The following is a 27778-nucleotide window of genomic DNA, read 5'->3' on the forward strand; positions in this document are numbered from 1 at the left end:
CCTCTCTCTTTGGTCACTCGGGGGCGCTGTTAACGAGCTGTAAACACAGTGATGACAACGCTTTAACTGGTTACAAGTAGAATACAGCTGCTTATTTTCTACTGCTAAGAGGTAAAATTACCATATTTGTTTTTCCGCCAGCCTGGTAAATGTAAGTAGGCGTTCAACATTCATCTCTTGAGTCTTTTTATCGCGTGGAGTACTCCTAGTCTTTACAAGTTAGCAGTGTCATTCATTAGTTGTGTAAAGGTGTAACGCTTAAACTAGTAACCGTGTTAGGTTATTCGTTTCTTCTTGTCATCATGCAGTAGATGTTGTAAAAAACGGGTAAAGTGTCTTTCAAATATCTTGTTTCATTTTCTCGTCTTTTATTCTAAAATCAAACTATTAGTCAGGCATACCTGTAATCTAATGCTACCCATGAAATGAGTTAGGAACTTAACGTTTTCAACATCTACTGCTACCTGGCTACGCCACGCCAAAGATAAATTGGGCCACCAGGTAACACGGTCACTCAATTAACCAAAACACAGGTTAGCATTGAGCTTTTTTTCGCTCGATAGTACAAACTAAAAATAGTAAAGCTCGAGTCCAGGCAGCTATACAGAAAGCTAAAACTCACTATACTGATCCACAACGTCTTCTTTGACGATAAACTCCTATGAGAAAGAAGTAAAGAGCCCCTCTTGTTATTGTCTGTTCTCTTTGCTAGTTTATGACTTCAGCAAGTTAGTACAACTGCCACCCAATACTGTCACTGCTGCCACTTTTTGTTAGCTCCTATTAACACCAAACTAAACTGTTTACACACATGCACTTCTAAAAATTTCCAGAACATCTTAAGGAGTTCTGCCTCGGATAATTTCTGACATTTCTAAGATTATCTTTGATTACTCATATATATTAGGTTCTAGGCATAAAGCTACAGATGTAATTGGCTGTGGTAAGTGCTGTAAAGGTCTCTTAAATGCATCATTGAAAGCACTGCAAAAATGAAATACTATTTATTTTTCTAATCATTATCAAAATCATTTAATAGATAATAAGATAGCTCTACTACAACACTAACTTCTCTTTTACTCAAAATATTTACCATGAAATTTAATTCTAATTTGTCCTTCTGAATAATTGAATAGTAGAGTTTTAAAATATTTTATTTTACTTTCTTGACATAGACAAAGTTTTCAAAAACAAACATGAAAAGTAAACAACTGCAGGATGACAAAAAATCAAGCTCTCATCAAGCCCACAAACTCAACTGCAATATTTCTTTTCACCTGAGTAAAGTATAAGTACATGTCTTGCTTTATATACTACTCAAATACTGCTAGTTATAGTTTATATCCTTTATTCTTTCTTTCTTCCTTCCTACCTGTAGGCATAGAAAATTTCAAGTGTGCACTTCAACACACTGAAACTAAACTAAAATTTAATAATATTTAATCCAGTGCTGTAGAGCTCATGTACAATATAAAATGACCAAAACACATAAATGTACAAAGCAGGAAATCTTTACCCTCTATTTTTAAGACATTTTTTAAAGTTTATTAAAAATTCAAATGTATTTAGACTGGCTCTTCTAAATAAATAAATACTGTAACACTTTCAGTTGTATTTTTACCTTTAGAATACCATGTACATGTCTGTTAACAAATATGAAAACGGCTGGTCTCTGGCAAATAAAACAACCCAACTCCTGCTGTGATTGTTCAGGAGACATGCCACTTTTTCACAGCGAGGGGTAGACAGCAAAACTGGCGATGCCACAGAGATTATTCTTGTTTCTGGCAATTCGAATGAAGCCCCCCTCTCCCCATGCGGTCCCCCAACTGAAACGATTAAAACAGTCACAATAAATATTAATCACATATTTAAAATCATACATTTCTTTTCTAAAATATGAGGAAAAACTTGCCTGTTTTTCACAAGCCAAAAGTCTTCTCCTCTGTCTGTGCCATAGCCCACAACCAGCACAGCATGATTCGTGATACGGGGATTGCAGTTGGGAACATTGTATAAACCTGAAAGAGCCGTAAGTTAATGAGGATGCTTTGAGAGAAACTAGTTTATAAAAGCTCAAAGTTAAAGACAAATGTAACAGAAGTTCCTGAAGGATGTTTAGATAAATGAGGGCAAAACTATACTTTGGTCACATTAAGTATAACTATTTCTATATCCTACAGCGTACTTCACTGAGTAGCTATATTTGCATGCACACTTATACAATTTTTATCGAATGTCTAGAATTACCTGATCACTCAAATCATCATGTAATCATGGCATCAGATTATGAAAAACTGAATATCACACTGAGCTTTTTGACCAATATTTTGTTTATTCTGTGCATGTGTACCATGTAACCTCTTTCTTTTGTTTTATGTCATCTGTGCATGGGCGACATACATGAGCAGAAGCTGAGGAAGAAGCAGTCAACATGTGAGGCTGCAGCAAGAATGATGGAAAGCAGCGTTCTGGAAGGGCAGCTGAACAGATTTCATGTTCAGCGTAATCAAGGATATGAAGATCCTTCAACTCCAAGGTAGGGGGAAATGTAGAAATGGCAAAATACTTAAAAAAGTGGCTGAGATGGGTTAAAATGCAACATAGAACAGATTTACTGCTCGAAATCACCAGCTTAACACAAAGATAGGAGACAACACAAGCTGTACTGTGCTGTACTCAGACACTGAGAGCTGCACTGCTAACATGAGGCTGCATGGAAGAAAAAGAAGCCAGCAGCGGTTTTGCTGTTTTACATTATGCGCTTGTAGTAAAAACAAAAAAATCCAACTATTGACAGAATCATGCAAATTACTTATTTTTCAATAAATCATTGTTGAACTGCATATAAACCAGATTATTGCCTCTTACCAGTTTTCCCCAGCTATCAGATTTATTGATTCTGTAACTGTAATCATTAACTCTGAGCTAACAGCGACAGAGTCCTGCAGCCTTACCTCCCCTGTAGAGATGAAAAGATTTGAGCATGGCGTTCACAGCCACAGAGACGGGCCCCACTGACGCCACGACAGCCTGCAGAGTCTTCTCATCTCCATGTGGGAGGATATGGAAATCAGCACAGTAACCGGCTTTTCCACTGACAGAATAACGACATTTACCATTCTGCAAAAAAAGAGAAATGTTAAACAGTCAAAACTTTTTAATCAAAGTGGATAGTAATGTGCTTGTTAATTAAAGTTTGTAAATGTATTGTCTTAAAACACATTTAATGCAAGTTATGTATTCTGGTTGGATATGTAGCTGATTATACATTCAATCACAGTACTATATTATGGTATGAATAGTAATAATTATGCAAATAAAAATTCCCATATGACTTCAATTACAGTCTATACTATTATACATAGTGTCAAAGAAACTAATTTCAGCATTTATTATGTTGGGTTGTATAAGGTACTTGCTTTACATCAACAGAGCACAACACAAAAAGCAGAAAAAACAGAGCATAAGAAATGGCATAGTAATCACACCAGAACAATAGGAGAGATAAAGAGGGCACAGTGACCACTTTGCAAAAACAAGCAATGACCACGTACAATTACTGGCAAATCAAAGCAAAAGTCTTTTACAGTAAGTTGACAATTTGAATAAAATTATCCATAAATCTGTCTAAACATGTATGTTTTTAACTGTTTCTTAAAAGAGTCGATTGAGTCAGAACAACAGATCCACATGGGAAGACAGCCATACATCAATGCAGCTGAAACTTGAGAGTTGCATCGAAAAACAGTGCTAGACACAAAGGCTTTCTGGATGAAAACTAAAATGCCTCAAAATGTTTCTGTACAATCTAGATTTGAGTCAACAGTGTTTTTGGTCCATTTTTACCTAAACTCGCCAAATTGCGAAAGACAAACTGTACCTGTCTGCAGTGTCATATAGCCAACTTCCTTGCTTGTGCTCCCAGCATGCTCTTCCTTTAAAGGGGCAATGCTCACTGAAATCTCTGGAGGCTAATGCCACTACTATTACAAAGTACCTTATCTAATGCAACTTCAAAAATGCCAAAATATCCCTTTGAAATGTGATATTCTAAATTGTTGTAAGCCAACAATGAGAGAAAGAAACAACATAACTTTGAAAGAAAGTAATGGATGAAGTTGTCAATAAACTGACAGATTATCTAAAGATAATTTTGCCCTCATAATGCTGGTGACAACCTTATGTTCGTAGGGGTAGAATCTCTCAGAGTCGATGCCTCTGTTTCGGATGATGTATCTGAAGGCTTTAGAGATGAATCCCCCTCTGCAGCCATGGTTTCCATCCACAGTGCTACAGTCCACCAGGTTCTGTGGACTGAGAGGAACCAAGGCCCCCGTCTTCTTCTTCATCTGCCCCTCAAGAGCCCCCACAGAGCTGAAGGCCCAGCACGACCCACACATCCCCTGAAAAGATAAACAATGTGTTAGTTTTCATGGATTGTTATATTATTCTGACCTCTGTTTTTGTTGAGATGGAATTGAAACAGGTATTGATTTAATTTCAAAGTTGAAATATCTGTATTATAAAAACATTAATCTACCTGGTTCTGGACTGGACTAACCAAGCCGGATTTCCTCCAGTCCACACTTGGAGGTATTGATAAGCTGCTCAGTTCCTTCAAAGAGACGTTTCTGAAGTTCAAAGACTCCTCCAGCTTCAGACCATTCAGCTTCTCATTGATCTCCTCAGTGGTCTTCAAAGAAAACAGGACTTATTAACATATAAAAGACATGAGGGAATGGCTTAATAGTGTATTTGCAGCTCTTTAGGGACATAATGAACATATTTAAGTGTGCTATAAATTCAAATATACTCCTTTAAATGCTCTTCTTAAAGGGGTGACAGTAGTGTATCCTCTGTATACCCCTCATTTAGCACCAGGTTACTGCTTTCTTTAGAGGAGTTTACAATAATTGTCAGTTCTTTAAAAGACATTTTGTTTTGAACAAGATGTCCTCAGCAAAGTTAATCTGTTATTTTAATGATTAATAAAATTACAAGTATCAAAACAAACATCCACATGATATATGGGGGGTGATTAGGAGAGAAATGAATCTATCAAAATTTCAAGCATATTCTTGTGCAATGTCTTAACTGCTCCTAAGCACCAGCAGTAGGGATGCAGACCCCATGTTGGACCAGGTTCAAGTGTCATTCCCCACTCTCTCATCCCTGTTTCCAACTTTATCCACTGTCGCTATAATAAAGGCAAATCTAAGTAAACTAAGTCTTTATAAAAATAACACTTGCAGCATTTCAAAACATTGCTGGTGCTTTTTGTGGAACAAGGAACCTTTTAAGGAATTCTGTACTCTTTGACCACAGGAACCAGGCTCTAAATGTAGTTTTGGGGTAAAAACTCCCTGCTCAGGCGATAGTATTCTCCAAAGGCCCAGGAGTTATGAGGGTTGCAGCTGCAGTGCTGAATGTTTCTGACTGGTAACTGGGTCAACAATTCTCAGATGGCTACCCAGATCATTAGCCTTCTAATGGCCAACAAAGGCTTACATTTCTCTCTGGCCCCAGTCAGTTCAGAATTAAAGATGCCTTTCAGAGGAGAGAGAAAATCTCTTCAACAACCTCAACCAAGTCTATTTACCCCAACTGGATCAAGTTGACAATGGCCTGGATGCCTTGGCATCTATAAAGAAATTGTTATTTACAATAAATTTATAAATTATAGTCTTTTCTTAAAAGTTCCTGGTACTTTTGTTCAAAAGCACTTTTGACCCTTTAAGACCTGAGCCTCTGGACTCTTTTTTAAATTTTAACCATAAGGGGTTTAGAAAATGTCCTGTGAGTGCTTTTGCCCATTTTTCCAGAGAACAGAACTTTCAATATCTTTCAAATGGAGAAAAGCAAAAGAAGGAAGTTTAATGTTAGTTTTAGTGAGAAAAGGTTGAATTACCATAATAACCACATGCTGGCTGTGAAGCACAACTTCTCAGCTTTCAGAAACAGTTTGAATTTTTCCGAAGGTACCAACAGTGACGTTTATACGGTAATGCAAAATGTGCTTTCCAAGTACTGGGTTTTAAAGGGTTTAAAAAGTGTGCAGGAGTTTCCCTGCAATCGGTGATTATTTTAAAAAAAAAAAGAAAGTTTGTAATATTTAGTGCCTGTGACATTTTTGTTGCCATGGCATTAACACAGCGTAACAGGTGTCCCTGCTCAGAAATGCTCCAAAGAAAATTTCCTCTTTGTTGTCCCCACCAGTAGTAGAGTGAGATATCTGCCCTTGGTTTTGCTACTTTCAGACTTTTGGTACCTTTACAAAACTAGTGTTAACCACAAGTTCATCTGAGTGTTAAGTTAGAATCTTTTTCTTCAGCTAGAAAGACAAAAGGACCAAATATCAGGTTTTAATTATGAGTTAAGTTGAGCATGCCACTTTCAGCCTTTCCTGTACAATCCCACTCAGTCTGTGTTGAATTGGACTTTCATCACTGTTTTATAATTGCGATAAAAATAGAAGAGCATTTTATTCGTCCTCTTTCTTTATCTTTAGTGCAACATCACATTTTTGGATGTGCTGTACTTTTACTTCTTGCTTTTATTGTACATAAAATTGATTTTATAGAAAATCAGATACTTCCAACTGAAAATACATTAAAACCAGTTTGCACACAGTTCTGTAGTTATTCTGTATGTCCTAAACATTTTGTCCCAGCTTTCATGTACACAAACCTTTATGTAACTTTTTTTTTGGCATGCCCAGATGTACTTTATGTCCTTTTTGTCCAGATTGGCTGTGCCATCCTGGATTAAATCCATCAGATGGTAAAAGAGAAGATTAGAGCTGCTCTATAGGTTGTGGTCTAAATTAAGCAGCAGAGGGTGTACATGGGGTTTATGGGCAGATTAACTGGGATAGCCAGTGACATCCATCTTACACCAGAAGAGGTCAGTGAGTGTGATGCAGTGTTGTAATATAGGCGCAATATCTGATGTGATAATGATCCAGTTAGGTGGCATAATGAAGATTGGTGCCAGCACTTAAGCATCTGTAATTCATTTTTTATCCACCAGAGGGCCCTCTGATACATTTCTTTTTCATAGCATGGTCACTGAGCATTCCTCTTATTTGGATCCATTTTTATTGGAGTATTTGCGGCAGAGGATGAGTTTAGTTCCTTGTGAATTGAGGTTCGAGTCATGGTGTGTGCATCAGGCCAGTAGGGTTGACACCATACTGGAGTTTTAAACTTTGATATCACAGTTGTAAAAGTGAAACAAGGATTGATACCCGAGCAACAAAACAGACATCAGAGACTTTAAATATCGCATAATTCAGCCATTCTTAATTCCCAAATTGTACAGAGTTTTGTTGCAATTTAGATGTGAGCATGAGTTTGTCTGCATTTTTTGATAGTTCAATCCTCCCTTCTGAACATGTCTGATAACACAAAAACAGTTTTTTGAGTTTTGGTCCTTTTTAAAGATCAAATAAACCCCAGGACCACTTTTTTCAGCTGAAAACCTATGGAAGTTAGAAATTATCCATATTATTGATTCATAAGGGTCCAAATCTCAACATTTGAACTAAATTTGACATTTTGTGTTAGAAGTATTCGTAGTGACTGTGCTTTTCAGGTTGAAGCCTGGCTCATTTCATCACCAGAGAGCTCAAAAATGACTACCCACCTTTCCCACCTCTGTTAGCCTCAGAAGTAGCAGCTGATAGCCAAACTCTGTGGATAGCAGTGGGCTCCACCAATATAACATACACTATATGAAAAAATGTATTTGGCCACACCTGCTGATTATTATTGAGTTCAGGTGTCTCAATCAGACCTGTTGCTACAGGTGTAAAAAAATCAAGCACTTAGCCACGCAGTGTGTCGTACTGTGATGGATGCCACATCTGCAATAAGACGGCTTGGGAAATTTCATCCCTGTTTGATATTCAACTGTACATTTTAGGTGATATTTTTAGAAAGTGGAAGCATTTAGGAACAACAGCTATTAAGCCACGAAGCGAAATACCACGTAAAATCACAGAGCAGAGTTAACAACTGCTTAGGTGCATGGTGCATAAAAGTCCCCAGCGCGCTGCTGATAGCTTAGGTGAGGATCTGAACTTCCACGTCAATGTAAGCACAAAAACTTTGCAGCGGGAGCTTCATGGAAAGGGTTTCCATGGTTATGTGCATGTACATCTGTACAGAATAAGTGGGCATGAATTCCCACAAAAACATGTACAAATAATGTGGAGAGCCTTTCAAGAGAAGTGGAGGCTGTTGTAGCTGCAAAAGGGGGACCAACTCCATATTAACGTACATGTATTTGGATAAAATGTCATTAGAGTCCCTGTTGGTGCAACAGTCAGGCAGCTGAATACTTTTGTCAATATAGAGTACTAGCATGTGTCCCCTACATGACCATAAACCATAGTTTCCCTGTAGTTAGAGCCAGCTCTACTAGTTAGAGACTTTCCTGTGGCACTTTAGGATTGTGGGTACTAGTTATTTTCCCTGAGATCGCAAATAATCTCTAGCCTTTTTAAAACTCAAATAATCTTATTTGGCAGGGAGTCAAAGAATTAAATGAAGACAGTCATCCACTAAGGACTTAACTTAAATAAAAAGAGTATAAAAAGTTCCCCTTTTCAGTACACCTAGAAAAGAGGCAGTGTTGATGTGAATTTTGAGCTTGAGGGCAGCAGAGGTGGTTTTGTCTAGTGACCAGGAAAAACACTGATATCTTTTCTGACTTTTTGACCTTACTGCACTTTTAAAGGTTTTAACATTGAAGAGTTTACACCCACTGTGACCCACAGTCAAACTGCTGAAGTTTTCTACACACTGCTTTTCTCAATTGAAGTCTCACTGAATTAGTATTTATCATCTGAAATGGGATTCAAGAAAAAATAATTTATATTAAAGTGAGCTGAAAGGAATTAGTTTTTGGAGTTGTTGCTGTAGATTTATACTTTTAAAGAACTGAATTGCCTCACCTTATTTACATTAATGCTTTGATACAGTCCGGTGCAGGATTGTTAAAGTTCAGACTTTGATTTAAGACATTTTAAGAGAAGGGTTTTCAATATTGTAGGTTCCTTTGTACCACGTGTTTTTAAAGGATAAAATCTGTTGTTTTAATGAAAGATAGCATCAGAAACCCCACCTATTTCAAAATAAATGTGTGTGGGAGAGGAATGGATCCAACAAACTCCTATTACACTGTAGTGTCTACATTGCACTGGTAGGCTTGTTTTTTGTGTAACACAAGTAACATTTGCTATATTTGTTTCTGTGGTGTTAAAAAAGGTACTTTCATTATAAAATTGTTTCACTATCATATCAAAGTTCTGAATTCTGGTTGTGTGACACCCTATTTTAGACCAAATGTTTTTGGAAAAGGACACATCAGACACTTAATTGTTACTTCAGAGCAGATTTGTACCATGTCAGCCAGATGATTGAGTCCCATCTCGAAGCTGTGTTTCCCTGCTGAGGCTTCCTGATTGTGTCTCAGCACTGACTTCATGTTTTTCTCCCACACAGCTCTCCTGAAAATGACCTCAGTCTGCAACAAAAATACAGGCTCAGATATCTCGCTGTTTGTGTTTATAGATAGGATGACAAATAGAGAAATAATGTTTTCATTGTCTCACCTGATTATCATACACCTTGCTGTGTTTGATTGTCCACTCTTCCCACATTTTATTCAAGGCAGAAGAAACAGAAGAGTGGGAGTGATCCAGAGAGGCCAAAATCAACAAGGTACAGAGAAGGTGCATCCTGCAGGGGGAAAACACAGATAATCACACAGATAATTAAATGACCAGGCATATGAACAAATGGTAATAAGTCACTTAAGCACATGGCTCACATACTTTAGACTTCTGACTTTAATCTCATAATTCTAATTTGCATCTTAGAATTCTGAGCTCCTCAGTGACAGGCACGTGATTCTTGGGATGCTTTTCTGAGGACAACACCTGCACCGAACTATGCAAATGAATAATGAAATCAAATTGACTGCTTGTGGCCATTCTTCAATTTCAATATGCGTATCAAAAATCAACGAAACAAATTGTTTCTTGTTTAATTGATTTCATGTTTCAAACTGTTTTTGTCATTATTTGATTTGAATTTTAAAATGGGTAAATAGAAAAACAAGCAATTTTTCATTTATTTGTTATTCAATTATCAATCAAATATTAACTGAGCGAATGATACACAGATTAAAAATCCACCATTAAAGCCATTTAATTGTATTATTTATGAGGAGAATTCAACCTGCTGTGAACTTTTAGGAAGTCTTCCCTGACCTCTCCGTTACAACAAATGATCTCAATCTTGTTAGAAAATTAGAAAATCATTAAAAAGATTGCAGTAAAAACTTATCCTGAAATCACGTTTGTGTTATGAGTTCAGTGTGTTGTTACATCCCTACTTCTGCACCATCGAATTTAGATGACTATCTTGTGTATGTCCACACCCTTTCATTGAGTGATGAGGAAACTGACCTCGTGTTGCAGCAGTAATTCAGTGCAGTTCTTACAATACTACAAGTGAGGCTATGATGAAAAGTTTCATATCTTTACAAACCAGAGGATTTTAAACTCAGCTCTAACCCTAAATAAACTATGGTTAAACAGATCAAGCACAAGTACCCGCGCCCTCTCTTTTCTGATATTTTATCTGGAGTAAAGTAATTTTTTTCATATACTTTTGCTATAGAAACAACACAGTATCCTGCATCTCAGACTGAAAGAATGAGTGTATGCCTTAACATAAAGTGTGATCAAATGTAGGGAGTGAGGAGAAGCCTGTGAAGCATGAATCTGAATAAAATCCAAAATAAAAATGCACAAGGTAATTTTCTGGCAATGACGGTTTAAAGGATTTATTACACTTTAAAGCAGAACTTGTTTCACTGTAATCACTGAGCTTCTTGTTTTTCTTTCTTTGAAATCTTTGCCTCTGAAGGTCTTATTGCCTAACAGTACTCAGCTTTAGTTGTTGACAAGCATATGACGTAGATTCAGAATTTAAGCCTAACTTTGTAACTAAATTACTGTAGATGGAAGAAGAGTTGTAGCATTTACCTTGTTGCAGTTTGATCAGCAGAGTTTTGTTCCAGGCTGTGAAGTGCACACGTTTTTCACAGACCAGAGAACCTTCACACTAAAAAGAGGAAGTTTATGAAGTTTCCCCTCAGTGACACACACTGTTAGTTTGTACTCTTTTCAGAACTACGTCTTCTAGGCTTGTCATGTGAGTCGAATTTACGAACATCTGCGGAGGCCAGAAATACCCTTTACTGCCAGAGGTGGAAGAAAAGAAAGGGACATGACAGACTTGTACAAAAATGAAACTGATACTGGAGGAAATACGTGTGAAAAAAATTGGAGGACAATGTTTAGTGATAAATCTAAGATATAATTTTGCAAATCCAAAGGTTATTGATATAATGGGTTAAATTAAATATTTTATATAAGCCAATCTTATCTACAAAATGAAACATTTCCACAACCCCTTCTTCTATAATTGAGTTACAGTGTTTATAAATGGCCAAAATAGTGTTTTTAAGGATATGATAGTAAAGCTCTGATGCAGTCCTTTCATCTTTCTGATTTTGAATATCATCTCTTCATTTTTCTTTCTTATTATTCATGTGAGATTTTGTTATAAATTCATAACTAGTGGCCAAAAAACCCCCATTTTATGGGGAATTTTGACTATTGAAATCCACTCTTTAGCCCATGCAGATGCCAAATTCCCTCGATGATACTGCTGTCACAGCAGAAGTAAAACAAACAAAGGGACTGTCAATTTTGTGCCTCAGTGCCTCTGGTAACAGTTGTCTGTGTGAGGCTCTGTTTGTGAGCACAGCTGGCTGCAGGTATTTTTGACTTTATGAAGAACAGCAACTGTTCTCTACCAATCCTCTTCACGTCCAGAGAAACTGGATTCATAAATGAGAAGTATTTTTTGTTGTATTGAAAGTTGTGGCTGGATTTCTCATGGGTCACATACACTATGTCGCTGTTTGTGTGAGAACTTTTGGTGTTTAGTTTTCAGTATAAAAATGTTTTTTTCCCTCTCAGTTAAATTAAAATAGGCCAAACGCTCTCTAGCTGTCGTAAAGTATGATCAGTTTAATTTGGTAGGCTAGCTAATTTAATGTTGATCCAGGCTAACCATCTAGTGGCTGTAGCTATTAGGTAATCCTAGTTGGTCATTTTGTGACTGGAACTTAATGTTAATACAGGTTAACTGTAGGCTGTAGGAAGGTGCTTCTTTTAAAAACGTGTACCTGTTCCTGATGATCTGCCAGGCTAACTATCTGCCAGCTGTGGATTATTTTTGTAACATAACTCTTAAGGCTAATGGGCTTTTGTCTGCTTGCAAGAGCTAGATACAGTTTGGCTTATTTTAATTCTTGATGGTCCACGGGGGGGGCAAATTCTCAGCTTTGCTTTCTGTCTCCTTGCTGTGTGATTTTTATTGGCTAGTTAACTTTTTCTTGACTCTTAAGAATAAGCTAGGCTAACTGTCTGCTAACTGTAGCTCATTTCCTATCTGCTAATCTAATAGCTTTAGGATTAACATAGAGAAAGACCAGATATTTTTGAAACTTGAGTATTAATGCTAAGCTGGGTTAAATGTCAGAGGGACTTGAGCCCTGTGGTTAATTTTGTTCAGGTAAATCAGCTATGCTATCTGTTTAGTAAGGTTCTGGTTGGCTAATCCTACTACTTGATCATAAACATCAAGCTAGGCTAACTGTTTTTTGGCTGCAAGCACTAGTTTGTTAATTTTTGTTACGTGACTCTCTAGAAGGCTGTTTCCAGACAGTGTTTTAACTTTTGTTATCTTTAAAAGCTGCTCTTTTATTGATGAAGCCAGGTACTTGTTAGTTACGTCATTTAATTATGCTAGGCTAGGCTCACCGTTTGCTTGCTGTAGCTGATGTGCTGGTTGATTAATTTTCATACTTGATTCTTAATGGTAGACTAAGCTAACTGACTTACCTGTTGTATACTTTCATCTTTTGTTCTTACTCTTACCACAATGGACTAAGCTAATGGGCTAACTGCTGTATATCTTTAATTTTTGTTCCTATCCTTAATTATAAACGCTACGCTAGCTAACTGGTTATCTGCTATATACCTTCATGTTTTGTTTATATTCTCAGGTTTTGTAGTTGGGTTCCTGGGCACTCGTGGGTTCTTATAATAGCATGTGATGTCTAAGCTCTTACGACATCCTAGGATGTTGTGGTTCTTGTGATTTATCAGAATGTCTTGGTTCTTGAGACATCTTGGGGTGTCTTGGTTGTTATGGCATCTAAGATGCCTTTGTTTTTGAGATGTATTAGGATGTCTTAGTTCTTGTGATTTCTCAGGAAGTCATCGTTTTTGTGATGTCTCAGTCAGGGTGTCTTAGTTCTTGGGATGTCTTGGTATGCCTTAGGTCTTAGGACGTCCAATATGTCTTGGTTCTTCTGATATCTCAGGATGTCTTAGTTCTTGAGATGTCTGAGGATGTTTTAGTACTTAGAACGTCTTTGAAAGTCATATGTCTTGGGATGTCTTGGAATTTCTTAGTTCTTGAAATGTCCAAGATGTCATAGTTCTTTTGATGTCTGAGGATGTCTTAGTTCTTGGAACGTCTTTGGAAGTCATAGGTCCTTTGATGTCTTGGGATATCCTCGTTCCTGAGATGTCTCGACATTTCTTAGTACTTGAGACCTATGGGATTCTTAGTTCTGGGGATGTCTTGGGATGTTTTAGTACTAATGATGTCTCGTGATGTCTGGGTTATAGTTTTAGGGTTTTATTTGTTTTATTTGGGTTTTGATTTTGTTTAGGTCTTTCTACTTTGAGTGTTCTCTTGATGTTGTTTCTGGGTATCTGGTGTTGCCTTGCTGTCTTTTTCTTTTGTTTGGGTTCTGCTGCTTTTCTTTTCTACACGTCGTAGTACTTTGTAAACCTTTATTTTTACATGTGCTTTTCAAATATTGTTATTCTTCTTGCTCAATTATTAACACTGGAATAAGCTACCTGTTTTAAACCGTCATGTTTTGTTCTGACACTTACCTGCTAACACTGGGCTAAGCTGGCTGCCTGCTGTGTTCCTATATTTTTAGTATCATCGTTTAATGCATCTTTCTCAGCATGGTAGCAAATAAGAACATTAACAAAATGCTGAACCTTCAGATCCAAATTGGATTTTTTTAGAAAATATTTATTGATTTTTTTTATTATCTCACTTTTCATGTTCTCAGAAAAAACGTCCTAAAATAACCTAATAGAGAATCACTCAAACTCCCAACAGTCACCTCCACAGGGAGCAGGGATGATGAAACAATATGATGCTAATAACACAGGAGAGTATTATGTAATTAGGATCTTTAGTTTTTTCCGACTCTGTTTGGCATCAACACTGAGTTTCTCTCCCTGAATCCGGGTTTGGACGGAGATCTGCTGATGAATGCAGGTTTCCCTGAGGTAACAGATGGTGAGGTCCTGACTCAGCACAGGCTCTTCTTCTGTGGTGATCATGCACCTTTTCTGTCAACATACCTTTTGAAACTCTCTGCAGCTGAAATAGAGAGGCGGGTGGTACTCAAACACCTGATTGGTTTATCATAAAAGAACAGAAGCGAAGTCAGAAGTTACTGATAAATAAATTAATTGGTTTTTGAATGTGCAGCAGTATGGGTTTGGGTTGTCACAATGCCAGAACTTTTTACTTCCATATTACACTTATAAACATTAAACTATATACCATAAAATCTGGTGTATACGCTGCACTTTAATATCTATTTTTTAATCTAAACAGTTGGCTGTGGCTTATATATATCAGGTTGACTTATATACCGGTGTAAAATGAGACACATGATGTCATTAACACAAGTGTGTGCAGCTTCCTCTTTCACGCGTTGCATTAGACCTGACATGACTGAAAATTCACCCAATTCATGGTGTATTGCAAACAGCCCATTCACTGCTCAGAACATGTTGAAAAACATAACAATACATGAAGACCAAAAAGACAGCTTTTGGTGACACTTTGTAACAGCTTTTCTTCCTTGTTGGGTCCTAACTGTGCATTTACAGAAAATGGACAGTATCCTGTTAGTGTTGCCGTTGCCATTGAGTGCTGGTTTGACTGGAGAAACTCCTCAGTAAGGACGGATGATAGGCAGAGGAGGGCAGAATATCTCAAATATTGTGTCTGTTTTGATAAAACTGCTGCTATACTATTGCTACATCTGAGCTAATTGCTGCACTGGGGGCTGCCATTGCTATCGCCTTCCAGTACAACTTAACTCCGCCCCAGCTACTGCCTCGTTCTCCTCGAATGACACTTATTGGTCACCTTGGTAACCTTGCTAAGCAGATGGGTTCGCCCATTTCCGTGTTTCTCACTAGCGAATCCATCTTGCAAAGCTCCCTTCTGAACACATTGGGCCCTGTAAGACAGGGACAGGACCAATAGGGAGTAAGAGGCAGTACTTTCAGGCGCAGTGGAGTCGTGACATAAGCAAGCAGCAACAAGAGGCCAGTGCAATTATGGCAGAAGAGCGTGGATGCTGCTATAGTGTCAGTTTTATCAGAACTTGACAACATTTCTTCATTAAAGAGGACATATTGTGCAATTATCCCTTTTTCAGGCTTTTCTAACAAAAACATGTGCCCCTGGCCTGTCCACAATCCCCTCAAATACCAGAAAAATCCATCCCCTCCACCCTCTCTTTCTCCACCTTTCAGGAAATGTTTGCTAAAACAAGCCGTTCTTAGATTTTCCCCACATGATGTCACATGGGGAGTAAGCACCCGCCCCCAGGTTCGGTTGGCCCTCCCCGCTCAGAAGAAAGTTCCACAATCCTCTTGTGATCTTCCTCTCAGGTATCAGCTGAGATACTGGATAGCTCAGTGGGTTACCCTGCTGATTTTTGTCTGGAAGATTGATGGTTCGAATCCCAGTCAGGTCCTTAACTTTGTATAAAAATGTCTATAACATCAGGAGTGCCACATCTGTTTTCCTTAGAGCGGTGTGGTCAGGGGCGGAGTCAGACAGCTCAATAACATTTAAAGCCACCGACACAGATACGGCTCATTCTTAGAAGGGCTGGAACAGAGGGGTTTTCAGACATGCAGAAATACTATACTGGAGTGTTTTGTCAGCAACAAACTTCACAGGCATGTTTTGGGGACCTCTGAAACCAAAATAAACTTGTCTTAAAAGGGTAAAATATGTCCCCTTTAAAAGAAGAACAAAGAACAGCTCTGAGTTTTTTCTTTTCAAAAATGACAAAAGTCATGTACTGACGTGTCTACAGTCGCCATGGTTTGCGTTATGCAGCTCTCTATGGAGTTGACTCCTCTTCAACGGTGCACACCTACAGCGTCACATGTTAAGTTGCTCTGATTGGCCCGTAAAGATGTGATAGAATGTTCATCCAATCACCCTCCAGGTTTTTTTTCAAAGGCTCTGCCCTTTCCCCAACACCGTCTATGGGTGATTTTCCAGATGGATGTGTGAAACACATCTGTCTGGCGTGCCAGGTTATTAGATTGGAGGTTTACAAGATTTTGCCCGATGACAGAGGAGTGGAGTCTGGCAAGGTTATCTAATAACTACCCCTTGGAAAAAAAATTCAGACATTAAAATAACTTTAAATAAACTTTAAGTAAATAACCAATATTGTTGCTTGTATCTCACAAGGAATTATCAATATAGATTTTAGTCTGTTTTATAACTAGCTCAAAAATTCTTCAGAGGAGCTTTAAAGTAGAATTTCAGAGTAACAGGAGGTCTATAATCAGAGAAAGCCTCAGAGAGCCTGGTTGGCAGCACAACTAAGGCAGAGATCAGAGACAAAGTGACTGCAGTGAAATGTACAAAAAAGGCTTATAATTATCTGTGTTTGCAAACCAACATAATACATTAATGTAATGATGTGATTTATCATATGAAAAACAGAGCATACTCAGAGATCCTTTGATTGATATTTCGACCCTGTGGTCGAGACACAATCAAATCTGGTTGCATAATTTAAAAAATGCTTGTAAAGCTGAAAAATATCTTGACCTAACCTACAAGAATGGAAACCAGAAAAGTTGCACTTAGCAATAAAACCAGCACAGCTTGTCGTTACCGCTTGATGAAGGAGTATAAGAGGATGCAATTAAAGAGTGGAATAGAGAGAAAAAGCTAGCACATGTCAATAAAGGTGGTACTACAATATCTGATGATATTAAGTGGTTGAAATAATAAATGTGGTCATGTCTTTATCAAACATTCAAATATCTCTGACAGACTGCAGAGCTAAAAAGACATTCTGTTATCTTTAACTGGAAGTGCTTAAATTTGTTCCCATCTGTGTGTTGCTCCTCAGTCTCAGTGTTTGCTGACCCGTGCCTGCCTGCCTCCTGTCATCTAGTGCAGCGTGCTGGATACGGGCCAGGATCTGGTGCATATAATCCCCCAGCATGCAACGAGCTCCTGCACGTCCACAGGCAGGTTGTTGTTGTTGCCATGAGGACAGAGAAGCAACAGGGGAACTGAGCTTTAGAAAACATGAAAAACTCATAACGGGAGGATGAAGCTTTTTGTTTGGATGTTTCTCTTGTGTAACGAGTCTTATTTTGATTTATTTTTGAGCAACAGGAGCTTACAAGTTGGACCAGAAGTTAAAGTTGGAGAGACAGTCTAACGTCAGAATCATACAACTGTCAAAATGATTTTTTCCTGAATAACAAGATTGTAAAGTGAAGCTCTAACAATGACGAGCCTTCCGGACTGAAGAGACCGTGAGTAGAGATATTTATTTTTATTTTTCACATACGTACTCACCTTTTCAAAGCAGCATCCTTTATTTTTTCTATCTTAAGGCTCTTGTGTGACAGTTAATAACTGTGATTTCACCTTTGTGCATTATTTTCCCTCTTGAGCATGCAGGCTCCCACAGGAGTTTCAGGAGGAGTCTGGCTCTATCAGACACTGCTCCGGGGAGCTTCTGTCTTCTCCCGCTGGTAGATTATACAAGATTTCCCCGGCTCTATGCTATTACTGTCAAGACAAAATTACCTCCTTTGAAATATAATGCTGGATTACAGGAAAAGATTATATTTACCTTGATCAATCATGCATGCTTGTTTTCTGAAAACTTGAGCAAAAGTAAAAAAAATCAGATAATTAAAGTTTAAAGAAAGTAAAGATGATGAAAAAATTATCAGTGGTAGAAATATGCCTTGTAAAATCCTATACTTTTATACACATTAGACTTTTTAAATGTTTATTTAGAAACATAATTCCTCCTAATGAACAAATGTAAGAGGAATCTGCCCAGCTGTCGATCATTTCACATGCTCTGTGGTTTCACATGAGGAGAGCTGCCAGAACAGAGGGTGGCTTCACACTTCAAGGTGTTTTTAAAATCAGCACTCTGTGGACGACTTTAACAGCACATTTCAGTTTGTCATATATTTCTGATGAGCTGATGACAGACATTTTAAAGGTTTAAACCCTGTTTGCTACAACAAATTATTTCCTATCATTTTTATGTTTATAGATGTGAAAAAAAAATTGTAAAAACTGATCCATTTTGTAGTTATTAGAATACAATTTTTCTTAAGTGCAACTTGCCCCCTGTCTTTATTACTACTCATGCAGTGTTGAATACACTGGATTTGACTTTCTGTACACAAATATAGTTTTACGTTTGCCTCCCCCTAGTGGTCCATTTGAAACTATTCATATAATTTTGAAAAACCTCATCAATCCCCAGGGGAAATTTGGTCATTGCAGTTGCATTTTTACACAATATAAGCATTAATAATATAGAAATATGTATGGAATACTAAATAAATGAAGGATAAGCAATATCTACTAAAGAACAGAGTATCTTTAGAAATAATAATAAACAATTTACAAGCACAGGGAATTGAGAATACAAACAGTTTTTCATTATAATAAACAGTAAGGTGAAATTAGCTAGATCCTCTCTCCTTTGGCATCATTCCAGTGTTAACAGTATTTAATTTTTTTTTTTTTTTAATGACATTTATTATGATAATTACAGGCGTTTCTTTTTTATTTTCTTGCATATTCCTCTTTTCAAATCTAATACTATTTATCCATTAGTGTCAATCACAACAATAGGAAATTAACTTAATTGCCTTTATTATCTACATTCCTGTTGCTCTGTTTATGATTTTTATGCATAAGACGCATATGATTAATTTAACAATAAAATAAGACGTGCAATATTATAAAAAAATCTTGCGTTGTCTATGTTTTTTCTCGAAGAAAATTGTGTCTTTAGATAAAAATAAACAGCAAATCTTTTCACACAAATATTTATTGCTATATTGCAATTTATTACAATAATATTAAACAATATAACAATAATACAAAAAGATTTGGAGTAAAGTAGTTATACAAATGTCCGTCTTAGAAATTGGAAGTTTCATAAATTTTACTTTGTGGATGTGACAAAATGTAAGTTAGAAAAAAGGGTTTGATGCTCTAATGTTTGATAAATGTTGCAAAAGTTTCCTTTTGCTGCCTTTATGGTAGAAAAACACAATGATGTGTTGCGTATCATATTCAGAGACATGATTAGACAGTGCCCCCTTTGCTGCCCTCTAAATGAACAAAATTTGATGAATTGCCCTCATTGGTACCCTGTAAGAAGACAAAAAGTAACAAAGCAACCTGTATGTTGCCTTTCAGATGGAAAATCGACAACATTTTTTTTTTGGGTGTACTCCAAAACTCTTGTTCTCAACTGGTGGGTTGGGACCCAATAGTGGAATGCAGAAACTGTTGTCAGTGGGTTGCAAACTTTTTCTTTTTTTTTTTTTTTTTTTTTTTTTTTTAGATTTTTTTTTTTTTTTTTAGTTTTCTTCAGGAATTTCCTTAGAAACTTTTGGTACTCTTCTCTGGGACTTTTCCTCTAAATCTATGAAAATTTTACAAGAAACATTGGACTTTTAGGACTTTTCTCAGAAACTGTCAGAAATCTTCTGTCACACTTTCCCTTAAAAATGTTATTCTTTATTTTTTATGTTTTACATCTTATTTTCTTCAGTGTTTTTGTTCTGTCACATTTCTATCTGGGGTCCAAACAGCCCCATGTTGTAATTAATAAATCCAATGGATTGATAAATATATCAGAAATGTAGGTCATGATTTGTCATTATGAAACCTGTGGTGGGTCTCAAGGCAAGACCAGTTGAGAACCAGTGCTCTCAATAGACCAAATGTGTACCCTCTTTGGCATATGTTCAGTAGCGGAAAAAATCTAATATAAAAAAGTGGAATAAGCTCCTGCAGATTATTTTCGCTTAAGTTCTGCCTTGTGTATCTTTGTAAATAAAGGTTTAATTAGGTAATAATTCCTTATCTGTTTAATTAGCGTGGTGTTTTAGTTTTAATCACATAATAAAAAATGTTTAACCTCCCTCTTTATCATTTTTGCCCCTCAAACATCTTTGGTCCACCTCTGAATTATAGGATCCTTAAAGGTCAGGTGTTTATTCCCATAACCAATCCACATGAGCTTTAAATTGTCAATTGTTGTTCAAACTCACGTCTAGCGAGTTGCAAAAAATACTCCTCTAACCGCAGTACATTAATGAACACTATATTAAAGGTTGAATGTAACAAACACCCAGAGATATGTGTTTCTCCGACATATAATTTTCCCAGAGAGGAATGATGTTTACAATAATTGAGGTAGCAGGACAATTTAGTGGCTGAGTTGTTGATATAATGTTATGTTTTACAGGCTGACACATTCTCGCTATTTAATAAAACCAAAACAGCGTCAGTCCATAACCTGTTCTTGTTTTTAATATCCACTTATTCCTGGTTGAGTCGTCAGATTGATTAAAATGATCCACAGCACTGGATCGGCTGATGTTTAGTAAAACAATGAAATGAGACTTAAAACAGTTGGAGGGGGCTGTCAGTAGAGACAAGAGAGTCACTTTTGATACCAAGTATGTAAAACAGGAGTCCTCTTTGTTTCAGTGTAGATGGTATCAGGATAGTGAAAATTAATTGATTAATTAATTGATATCTGTGTAAGTTTTGGATCAGTAGCAATGGTGCTGACTTCCTTTTTAAAGAGTTGCATTACTGTGTAGCTAAAAAGTGCGCCAAACTTTTATTGGTTTCTAATGTTAAAAATATGGATTCATACCGTCTTTAAACCCATTTTCACCACTTTACAGGCCAATTTTGTCACTAAATGGGCACATTTTTACCTTTTAAATCAATTTTTGCCACTTTTCTCCCTGTTTTCCCCTTGGAACTCATTTTTGTCACTTTATGACCCCTTTTCGCCAATTTTCTGTGCCCATAACAGACACTTTTAATCGATTTTTGGCCACTTTTTTACTATCTTTTCACCACTTTTCTTGGCCATTTTACCTCTTTTTCCACTCTTTTTAACCCCTTTGGCATTTGATGAATTTTTTTCCAACGTTCCACCACTTTTTACCTCAACCATTTTTTTGCCACTTAACCCCCCCCCCCCCCTTTTTTTTACCACTTTTTCTGTTCATGTTTGCCACTTTTCACCTATTTTTATATCTTTTTTGCCACCACTTGCTTTTTCAGCAATTTTTCCCCCATTTATAAATCTTTAACCCATTTATTGCCACTTCTGGCCTCTTTTCACCACTTTTTCAGCCCATTTTTGTCAATTTCACAATTGATTAACATTTTTTTCCCTTTAAAATTGTCTCAGTTTCTTCTGCATTATTATCTGTCAGCCTGCATTTTGCACGTTTAACTATGAAGTCTGACTGTTCTTTTCCAAATGATTTATTTTAGTGTCGATAATATTAAAAAATTGATTCTGTTTTAAGAAAAGAAGTTTATATTTTTAAAAAGGGCTATATTAAACTACAGCATAAATATATAAAATTCCATAGTTTGTACTTTGATAAGCAATTTGACTGGACTACAGAAAGCTCTCCACTTTATCCCCACAGATGGGCCTTGTGAAAAAAATTACATCTTTTTCATGACACAGATGTGGCAGTTAAAGAGTTCAGGGCTAGGACGGTTATAAAGAAGATAATGAGCTCCGCTGATTGCACTTTAATTACTTGTAGTCTTTTAAAGGTCAAATGTGCCATTAAAGGTTAATAGTGCTTGCATAATGCATCCCACTCACAAATATAACAAGACACTACTCTGAATCAATATCTTTAACCAGTTTAAAATTAGAATTTAAAGTGAAAGTAATGAAAGTAACTGAGGCAGTTCAGGAGCAACTTGCAGGTTGAAGACCACAGTGGATGAATGTATGAAATGACTTAGAAGCTACAGTTATTGATGGTTTTCAGTAACACTGGAGAGAGTCGCTGTGTTTACAGTAGCCAGAGTCTGCACAGAAATACCTAGTTTGACTGGTGGTTATTTCCAGCACAGTTTGTGACCACTGAGGATAAAAGGTCCCATCTCTTCATCTGGGTAAAACACATTGATGCACATTCACACATTGATTCCTTTCCCTGTTGGGGAATAAACACAGTCCATGTCCCATCAAGCTAGACTTTTTACATCCAGCACAAACTCAACATTTAACCATTCCCAACAACTGGTGAAACAATGCAAAAAGTGGAAATAAGATACAATAAAAAACACAACCATTCAAAGTCATGACTGCTCACTAGCTATACTAGAGTCAAAGGACATAAGTCTCCTGTGTGACTCAATAGACACCATACAAAGGTAAAAGTGTTTGTAGCTGCTTTACTGAACATCAACTTGTTTTCTTCTACATTTGTGATCTTTTGTGTTAGAAATATCTAGGATGGACTACTTAACAGAAGATATTAGAGTTTATATTAGTATAAAAATGTAACCTGCAAGTTGATCTGTCTGGTAAATTGGATAATAAACAGTTTTTAAAATGGACCATGAGCAGACAAAATCATTAGTGTGATTGTTATCACTCCAACCTTGGAGCTGATACAGTTATCTAAACATAATAAAAATACCCACTTAGCATGTTCAGTAAGCTCTCCTCTCTTATGTGATGGGATCAGTAAACACGACCTATTAAGGTTTCAAAAAAATTTGTTCTATGAAAAATTAATTCAGCTGAGAGCTGCAAAAACAGTCAATACTGAACTCAGCCCAGTAAATAAAAGAGACTAGAGAGTAAACTTTTGTCTCTTCAAAAGCAAATTACAAAATGCTTTTCAAGAAAAAAAAAATATTCCAACAAAACAGATGAATGATTTTTCAAAACAAGCAGACAATGAAATGGTTAAACAACAAGTGAAAAGCAGCTTAATCTTCTCAAAATGATGGGTATTGATTTGACTTGTTTGCTAAAGACTTTTTGTGACACACAAGCTGTAACAAGCTGTTGCTTGTGTATCTTTGATAATGAAGAACTAAGATTGTCATGATACAGAACTTTAAACTTTGACAGAAGAGTAAAAAGTGATACTGATATTTGTTGTGATACCAGGGCAACATAAAGAGAAGTCAAACCCACCAAGTAGAAAGTAGATGATTCCTCGGATTACTTTATCAAAAATTGCAGTCAAACTCCTACAAACTAAACTTCATGAAAATTTCAGCAATATTCCACCAGTGTTTTCTTTATGAAATTTATAGACAGTGACTTTTGATAAAGTAATTTCTCTCATAGGCACCTGTATTATGAAATGGGCATACTTTCATTCTTTCCAATATCACTGATTGTTAGAATAATTGTTAAATGAAGATTGTTATAGTAAAATCTCCTGAGACCCACTCATTTAGGATCAGTATGACCTGATAAGTTTAAAAACCTCAGCTTTGTCTTTGAACAGGAAGTAGTTTCAACCAAAAATGATGTCCAAAAAATCTCATGAAGATCCTGCTCCCCTAGAAATAAACCCCTGGATTGGTTTTAGAGCAGATGTTTTAGCTGTGTGTCAGCCAGTTGCACAGTTGTTGGGCATCTTCAGTGGAGGAGTCAATTTTCTTCTTATTTTGATGATGGACCACATAAGGCCAAGTATGAACAAAAGTTGTACTAATTTCTTTGCAATTTCCCTTTCCAAAATCCACACAAATTCCCTGAACTTTAAAGGAAATTTCATAAAATTTCGATGAAAAATCTTAAACAATTTTTTTAAATATCCCATAATAATTACCCCAAAATATAACAATATCAAACATTTACCAAATGTTTCAGTGAAACCTTGTCCTCAAGCCTTAACATTCCAAGAAAAAAAAAAATCCATACAAATTCCAGAAAATGTCGAAAATACCTACAATTTCAAAGCAAACCTCAAAATTCCACAAAAAAAAAAAAAAAAAAAAACATGGGAAATTCCCCCAAACATCTTTAGAAATCCCCTGAAATGCCTGTGAAAAATCTTGTAAATGTTAAGGAAAATCTCCAAACAAATTACTTCAAACATTCAAACAAACTTCTTAAATTCTCATGAAAATGCCAAAAAGCAAACAAAATTCCAAGGAAATTCCAAACAATTATCCATGCATGTTTCCCAAAATTACCAGTAGAATTCCTGAACACTTTCAAATTCCCTCTAATGTCAAAGCAAACCCCAAAGCTCCACAAAAATGATGGGAATTTCCCCCAAACATCTCAAGAAATTTCCAGGAATTTCCCAGGAAAATACAAAAAAAAAAAAACAAAGCATTTTGCAAATTATATAATTAATATTTGTTTAATTAATTTTCATTTTGAAAATTATCAAAGCATTCAAACTTCTGTAATGACTTCCATTTACAGAAAATTCTGCACTAAAATTTGATGACTAAAATTCAACCAGCAGTATTTTGTGAGAATCCACTTCTTTATCCGTCCTTCCACCTCTGCCTTCTTGAATTAGTGTTGCAGAAAGTCCTGTTTCTGTCTTTCTCTGACATGATGCCAGTAGTTATCAGTGTTTTCTTTCTTTTTTCACAGCTCTCTCCATCTCTCATGTAGGCAAGTCTCCAGATGTTTGAGAAGACTGCAGTCAATGGATGGCTGTGCTGGGGAGCTCTGTACTTGTTAGCAGCAGGAGTGTCATTAACATCTGAAACCCGTCTGCTGTGTCCTCAGCCCTGCCGCTGTAACACTGTGCTGCTAGAGGTGAACTGCTCTGATCACCAACTCATCACTGTGCCGGAAAGTCTCCCAAAAGACACCAAACTGCTCAACTTAACACATAACAAGATCAAAACTCTAGTGCAGCAGCAGTTCAAGACTTTGACACAACTTTTACACCTAGATTTAAGTGACAATGATGTGGTTATGATTGAATTTAAAGCCTTTCTTGGCTTGCAGAATTTGATCAATCTGAATCTTGCCCGCAACCACCTCAAGATAATCCCTATTGGAGCATTTGCTGGGTTGCCAAAACTGAAATCGCTAGACATAAGCAGCAATGAGGTCCTAGTTTTTCTAGATTTTACTTTCAGAGACTTGCCCACCTTGCAGTTTCTTACAGCAGTAGATAATGACGTTGTTTTCATCTCTCATCAAGCTTTCACTGGGCTTACAAATTTACAAGAGCTGCACCTTGATGGCTGCAACCTCTCTGCTGTGCCGACAGAGGCGCTGACACAGCTCAGAGGGCTGAGGAGGCTCTCTTTTCAACGAGCCAGCCTTGCCACACTGCCAAACTACTCTTTCCAACATTTGGAGCATCTCAAAGAACTTGTGCTTTCTGATTGCCCCTGGCTCGAGACTCTTTCAGGAAAAAGTCTGTTTGGCCTGAACCTAACATCTCTTACTATACGACACTGTAACCTCAGTGCTGTCCCTTACATCCCTATGCATCATCTTGTGTATCTCGTATTTCTTGATCTTTCTTTTAATCCAATCACATACATTCACAAGAGCCAGCTTGGAGACTTGCTGCGCCTCCAAGAGCTCCATCTGGTAGGGGGATTGTTGCTTCGTATTGAAATTGGAGCATTCCGGGGTTTGTCGTATCTGAGATTGTTGAATGTAACCAGAAACCTTCTCACAACGCTAGAGATGGGAGTATTTCAGTCGGTGGACACCCTGAGGACTCTAGGACTTGACAACAACCCCTTTAAATGTGACTGCCGTTTGCTGTGGTTGGTACAGAAACGACCAAATCTGGATTTTGGAGGGAATTTACCAACTTGCACCACCTCAGTCCACCTCCAGGGTTTGAATTTTCTAGACCTGGAAGATGATGAACTTTCAGGTCTGCTTACATGTCGACCGCCTCGAATTCTGAACAGAAAACGTCAAGAAATGAGAGTAGATCAGGGACACACTGTGGTGTTTTACTGTGCTGCAGAAGGTGACCCAGCACCATCTGTCACCTGGCTGAACCCAAAGCTCAAACCAGTCTCACCCACCGGAAGAATATGGGCTCTCTCTAATGGCTCGTTAGAGATTCGGTTTGCTCAACCTCAAGACAGCGGCATGTATCTCTGCTTGGCATCCAACGCAGCAGGAAATACCAGCCTGCCTGTGAACCTATATGTCCGAGCCTTTCCAAAGTCTTCTAGAAACCCTTCAAGTCTCAAGGGTTGGTTTGTCCCTCCAGGTGTGAACGGAAATCAGAAACTTCCATTTGACTTTAAAACATTACTGGTAGCAGCAACCATTGGGTTTCTGTCATTCTTCAGCTCTGTGAGCGTTTGCTTTATTTTCATGTTCTTGTGGAGTAAGAGTAAGGGACAGATAAAGCACACAGCCACCATAGCATATGTGCCACGGAGCGCCATGTCAGGTGGTAGTGGAGACCAGCAGACCAGCAGGTTCACCATGAAACTGATATGACTGTAAGGACCCTGGCAGAACTTGGTTCATTCAGAATTTAAGAAAGATTTTAGTTCAGATTTCTGGGCCAATTTAAGTCAACTTCATAGCATGTTAACTTTTATTGAACAGAGGCTGAGTCTTTATTAGAGTCTGCTAATGGCATAGTTTTATTTGTTAAGGCTAAAGCTTTTAAAAAGATGAAAGATATGTTTGCAGAACTTATGAGATATCTTTAAGATAGAATTGATTGAGAAGCTTTAATTTTTTCTGTCTGTATTATGTCATGGTAGAAGCACAAGTGTAGAAAGGCAACCAAAGTAAGAAACAAGCACAACTGTTTAACTATGGTGCATGTTCTGATATCATTTCTAACTTTATTGCTTGTTGTTTAATGTTTTTCTTGAGTTTTACAAAAAGAATAAGAATATTATTTAATGTTCAAGGGACAAGTTAACTGATGTAGGGTAGATTTTTTTTAATAATTAATAATAATCTTGTATTAGCATTAAATACCACATCATGTTAATCTATATTGCATGTGGTTTGAAATCAATTTTTATTCCACTGAACATGTTTTGCCATGTATAATAATGTCTTATTAAATGTGTCACTCATTTTATTAGATATTTGATTTTTTTTTCCAGATAAAAAACATTTATGTTCTCCATATCTTGCATTTTGAATGAGCGCAAATAAAAAGATTGTTTATCCAAAATGTTATGTATTTTTAGTTGTCCTTGTTTATTGGTTCTTGGTCAAAGCAATAAATTATCAAACAGGAAGTGATTGTTTTGACTGTGCAGAACTCCCTGGGAGGCAAAAACACCCTTAAAATCTAACAATTTCAGCAGAACAGAAAATAAAACATTTGACCACATACCTTGAGAAGGATTTAAACATTAAATAACTTTGTAGCAATGATCTGGGACCACAAGCAGTTATCAGAGACAGCTGGTTTTATTCTAACAATTAAATAGTACATGTCAAATCTGTTGGTTTTCTTTTTTAGTTTCTAAATGACAGTTTAAATACTGAT

The 27778-nt window shown here is 36.9% G+C and overlaps 2 protein-coding genes across 8 annotated transcripts; one reads left to right on the top strand and one right to left on the bottom strand.

The window, feature by feature from the left end:
• Nucleotides 1-6: 6 nt before the first annotated feature.
• On the top strand, nt 7-27315 carry LOC121523312 (leucine-rich repeat and immunoglobulin-like domain-containing nogo receptor-interacting protein 1). Of its 7 annotated transcripts, XM_041808137.1 has the most exons (7): nt 25-111; nt 2412-2539; nt 9678-9728; nt 17365-17489; nt 17637-17779; nt 17928-18001; nt 24922-27315. In XM_041808137.1, the coding sequence occupies exon 7, from the start codon at nt 24955-24957 to the stop codon at nt 26758-26760; it is 1806 nt and encodes a 601-aa protein (XP_041664071.1). In that variant the 5' UTR covers nt 25-111; nt 2412-2539; nt 9678-9728; nt 17365-17489; nt 17637-17779; nt 17928-18001; nt 24922-24954; the 3' UTR covers nt 26761-27315. The 7 variants fall into 7 exon arrangements, 6 of the variants coding, with proteins under 6 accessions (XP_041664071.1, XP_041664069.1, XP_041664074.1 ...); XM_041808135.1 differs by having other exon boundaries at nt 17365-17779; XM_041808136.1 differs by having other exon boundaries at nt 35-151; nt 17365-17779.
• On the bottom strand, nt 1139-11188 carry LOC121523315 (procathepsin L-like). The gene is made up of 8 exons (XM_041808143.1): nt 11060-11188; nt 9620-9746; nt 9409-9531; nt 4544-4696; nt 4182-4406; nt 2958-3123; nt 1916-2021; nt 1139-1829 (listed from the first exon to the last, which is right to left on the bottom strand). The coding sequence occupies exons 2-8, from the start codon at nt 9743-9745 to the stop codon at nt 1730-1732; spliced, it is 999 nt and encodes a 332-aa protein (XP_041664077.1). The 5' UTR covers nt 9746; nt 11060-11188; the 3' UTR covers nt 1139-1729.
• Nucleotides 27316-27778: the final 463 nt, after the last annotated feature.

The sequence above is a fragment of the Cheilinus undulatus genome, linkage group 16, assembly GCF_018320785.1.
Source record: "Cheilinus undulatus linkage group 16, ASM1832078v1, whole genome shotgun sequence".
Taxonomy (NCBI): Eukaryota; Metazoa; Chordata; class Actinopteri; order Labriformes; family Labridae; genus Cheilinus; species Cheilinus undulatus.

Bases quoted from the DNA above. Each gene is read 5' to 3' on its own strand.
- LOC121523315 (XM_041808143.1), bottom strand. From the start codon at position 9,745: ATGCACCTTCTCTGTACCTTGTTGATTTTGGCCTCTCTGGATCACTCC. The intron at 2,022-2,957 runs GTAAGGCTGCAG...CGGCTCTTTCAG, and splicing joins TTTTCATCTCTACAGGGGAG to GTTTATACAATGTTCCCAAC. The intron at 1,830-1,915 runs GCAAGTTTTTCC...TAATCGTTTCAG, and splicing joins TTTTGGCTTGTGAAAAACAG to TTGGGGGACCGCATGGGGAG.
- LOC121523312 (XM_041808135.1), top strand. From the start codon at position 24,955: ATGTTTGAGAAGACTGCAGTCAATGGATGGCTGTGCTGGGGAGCTCTG.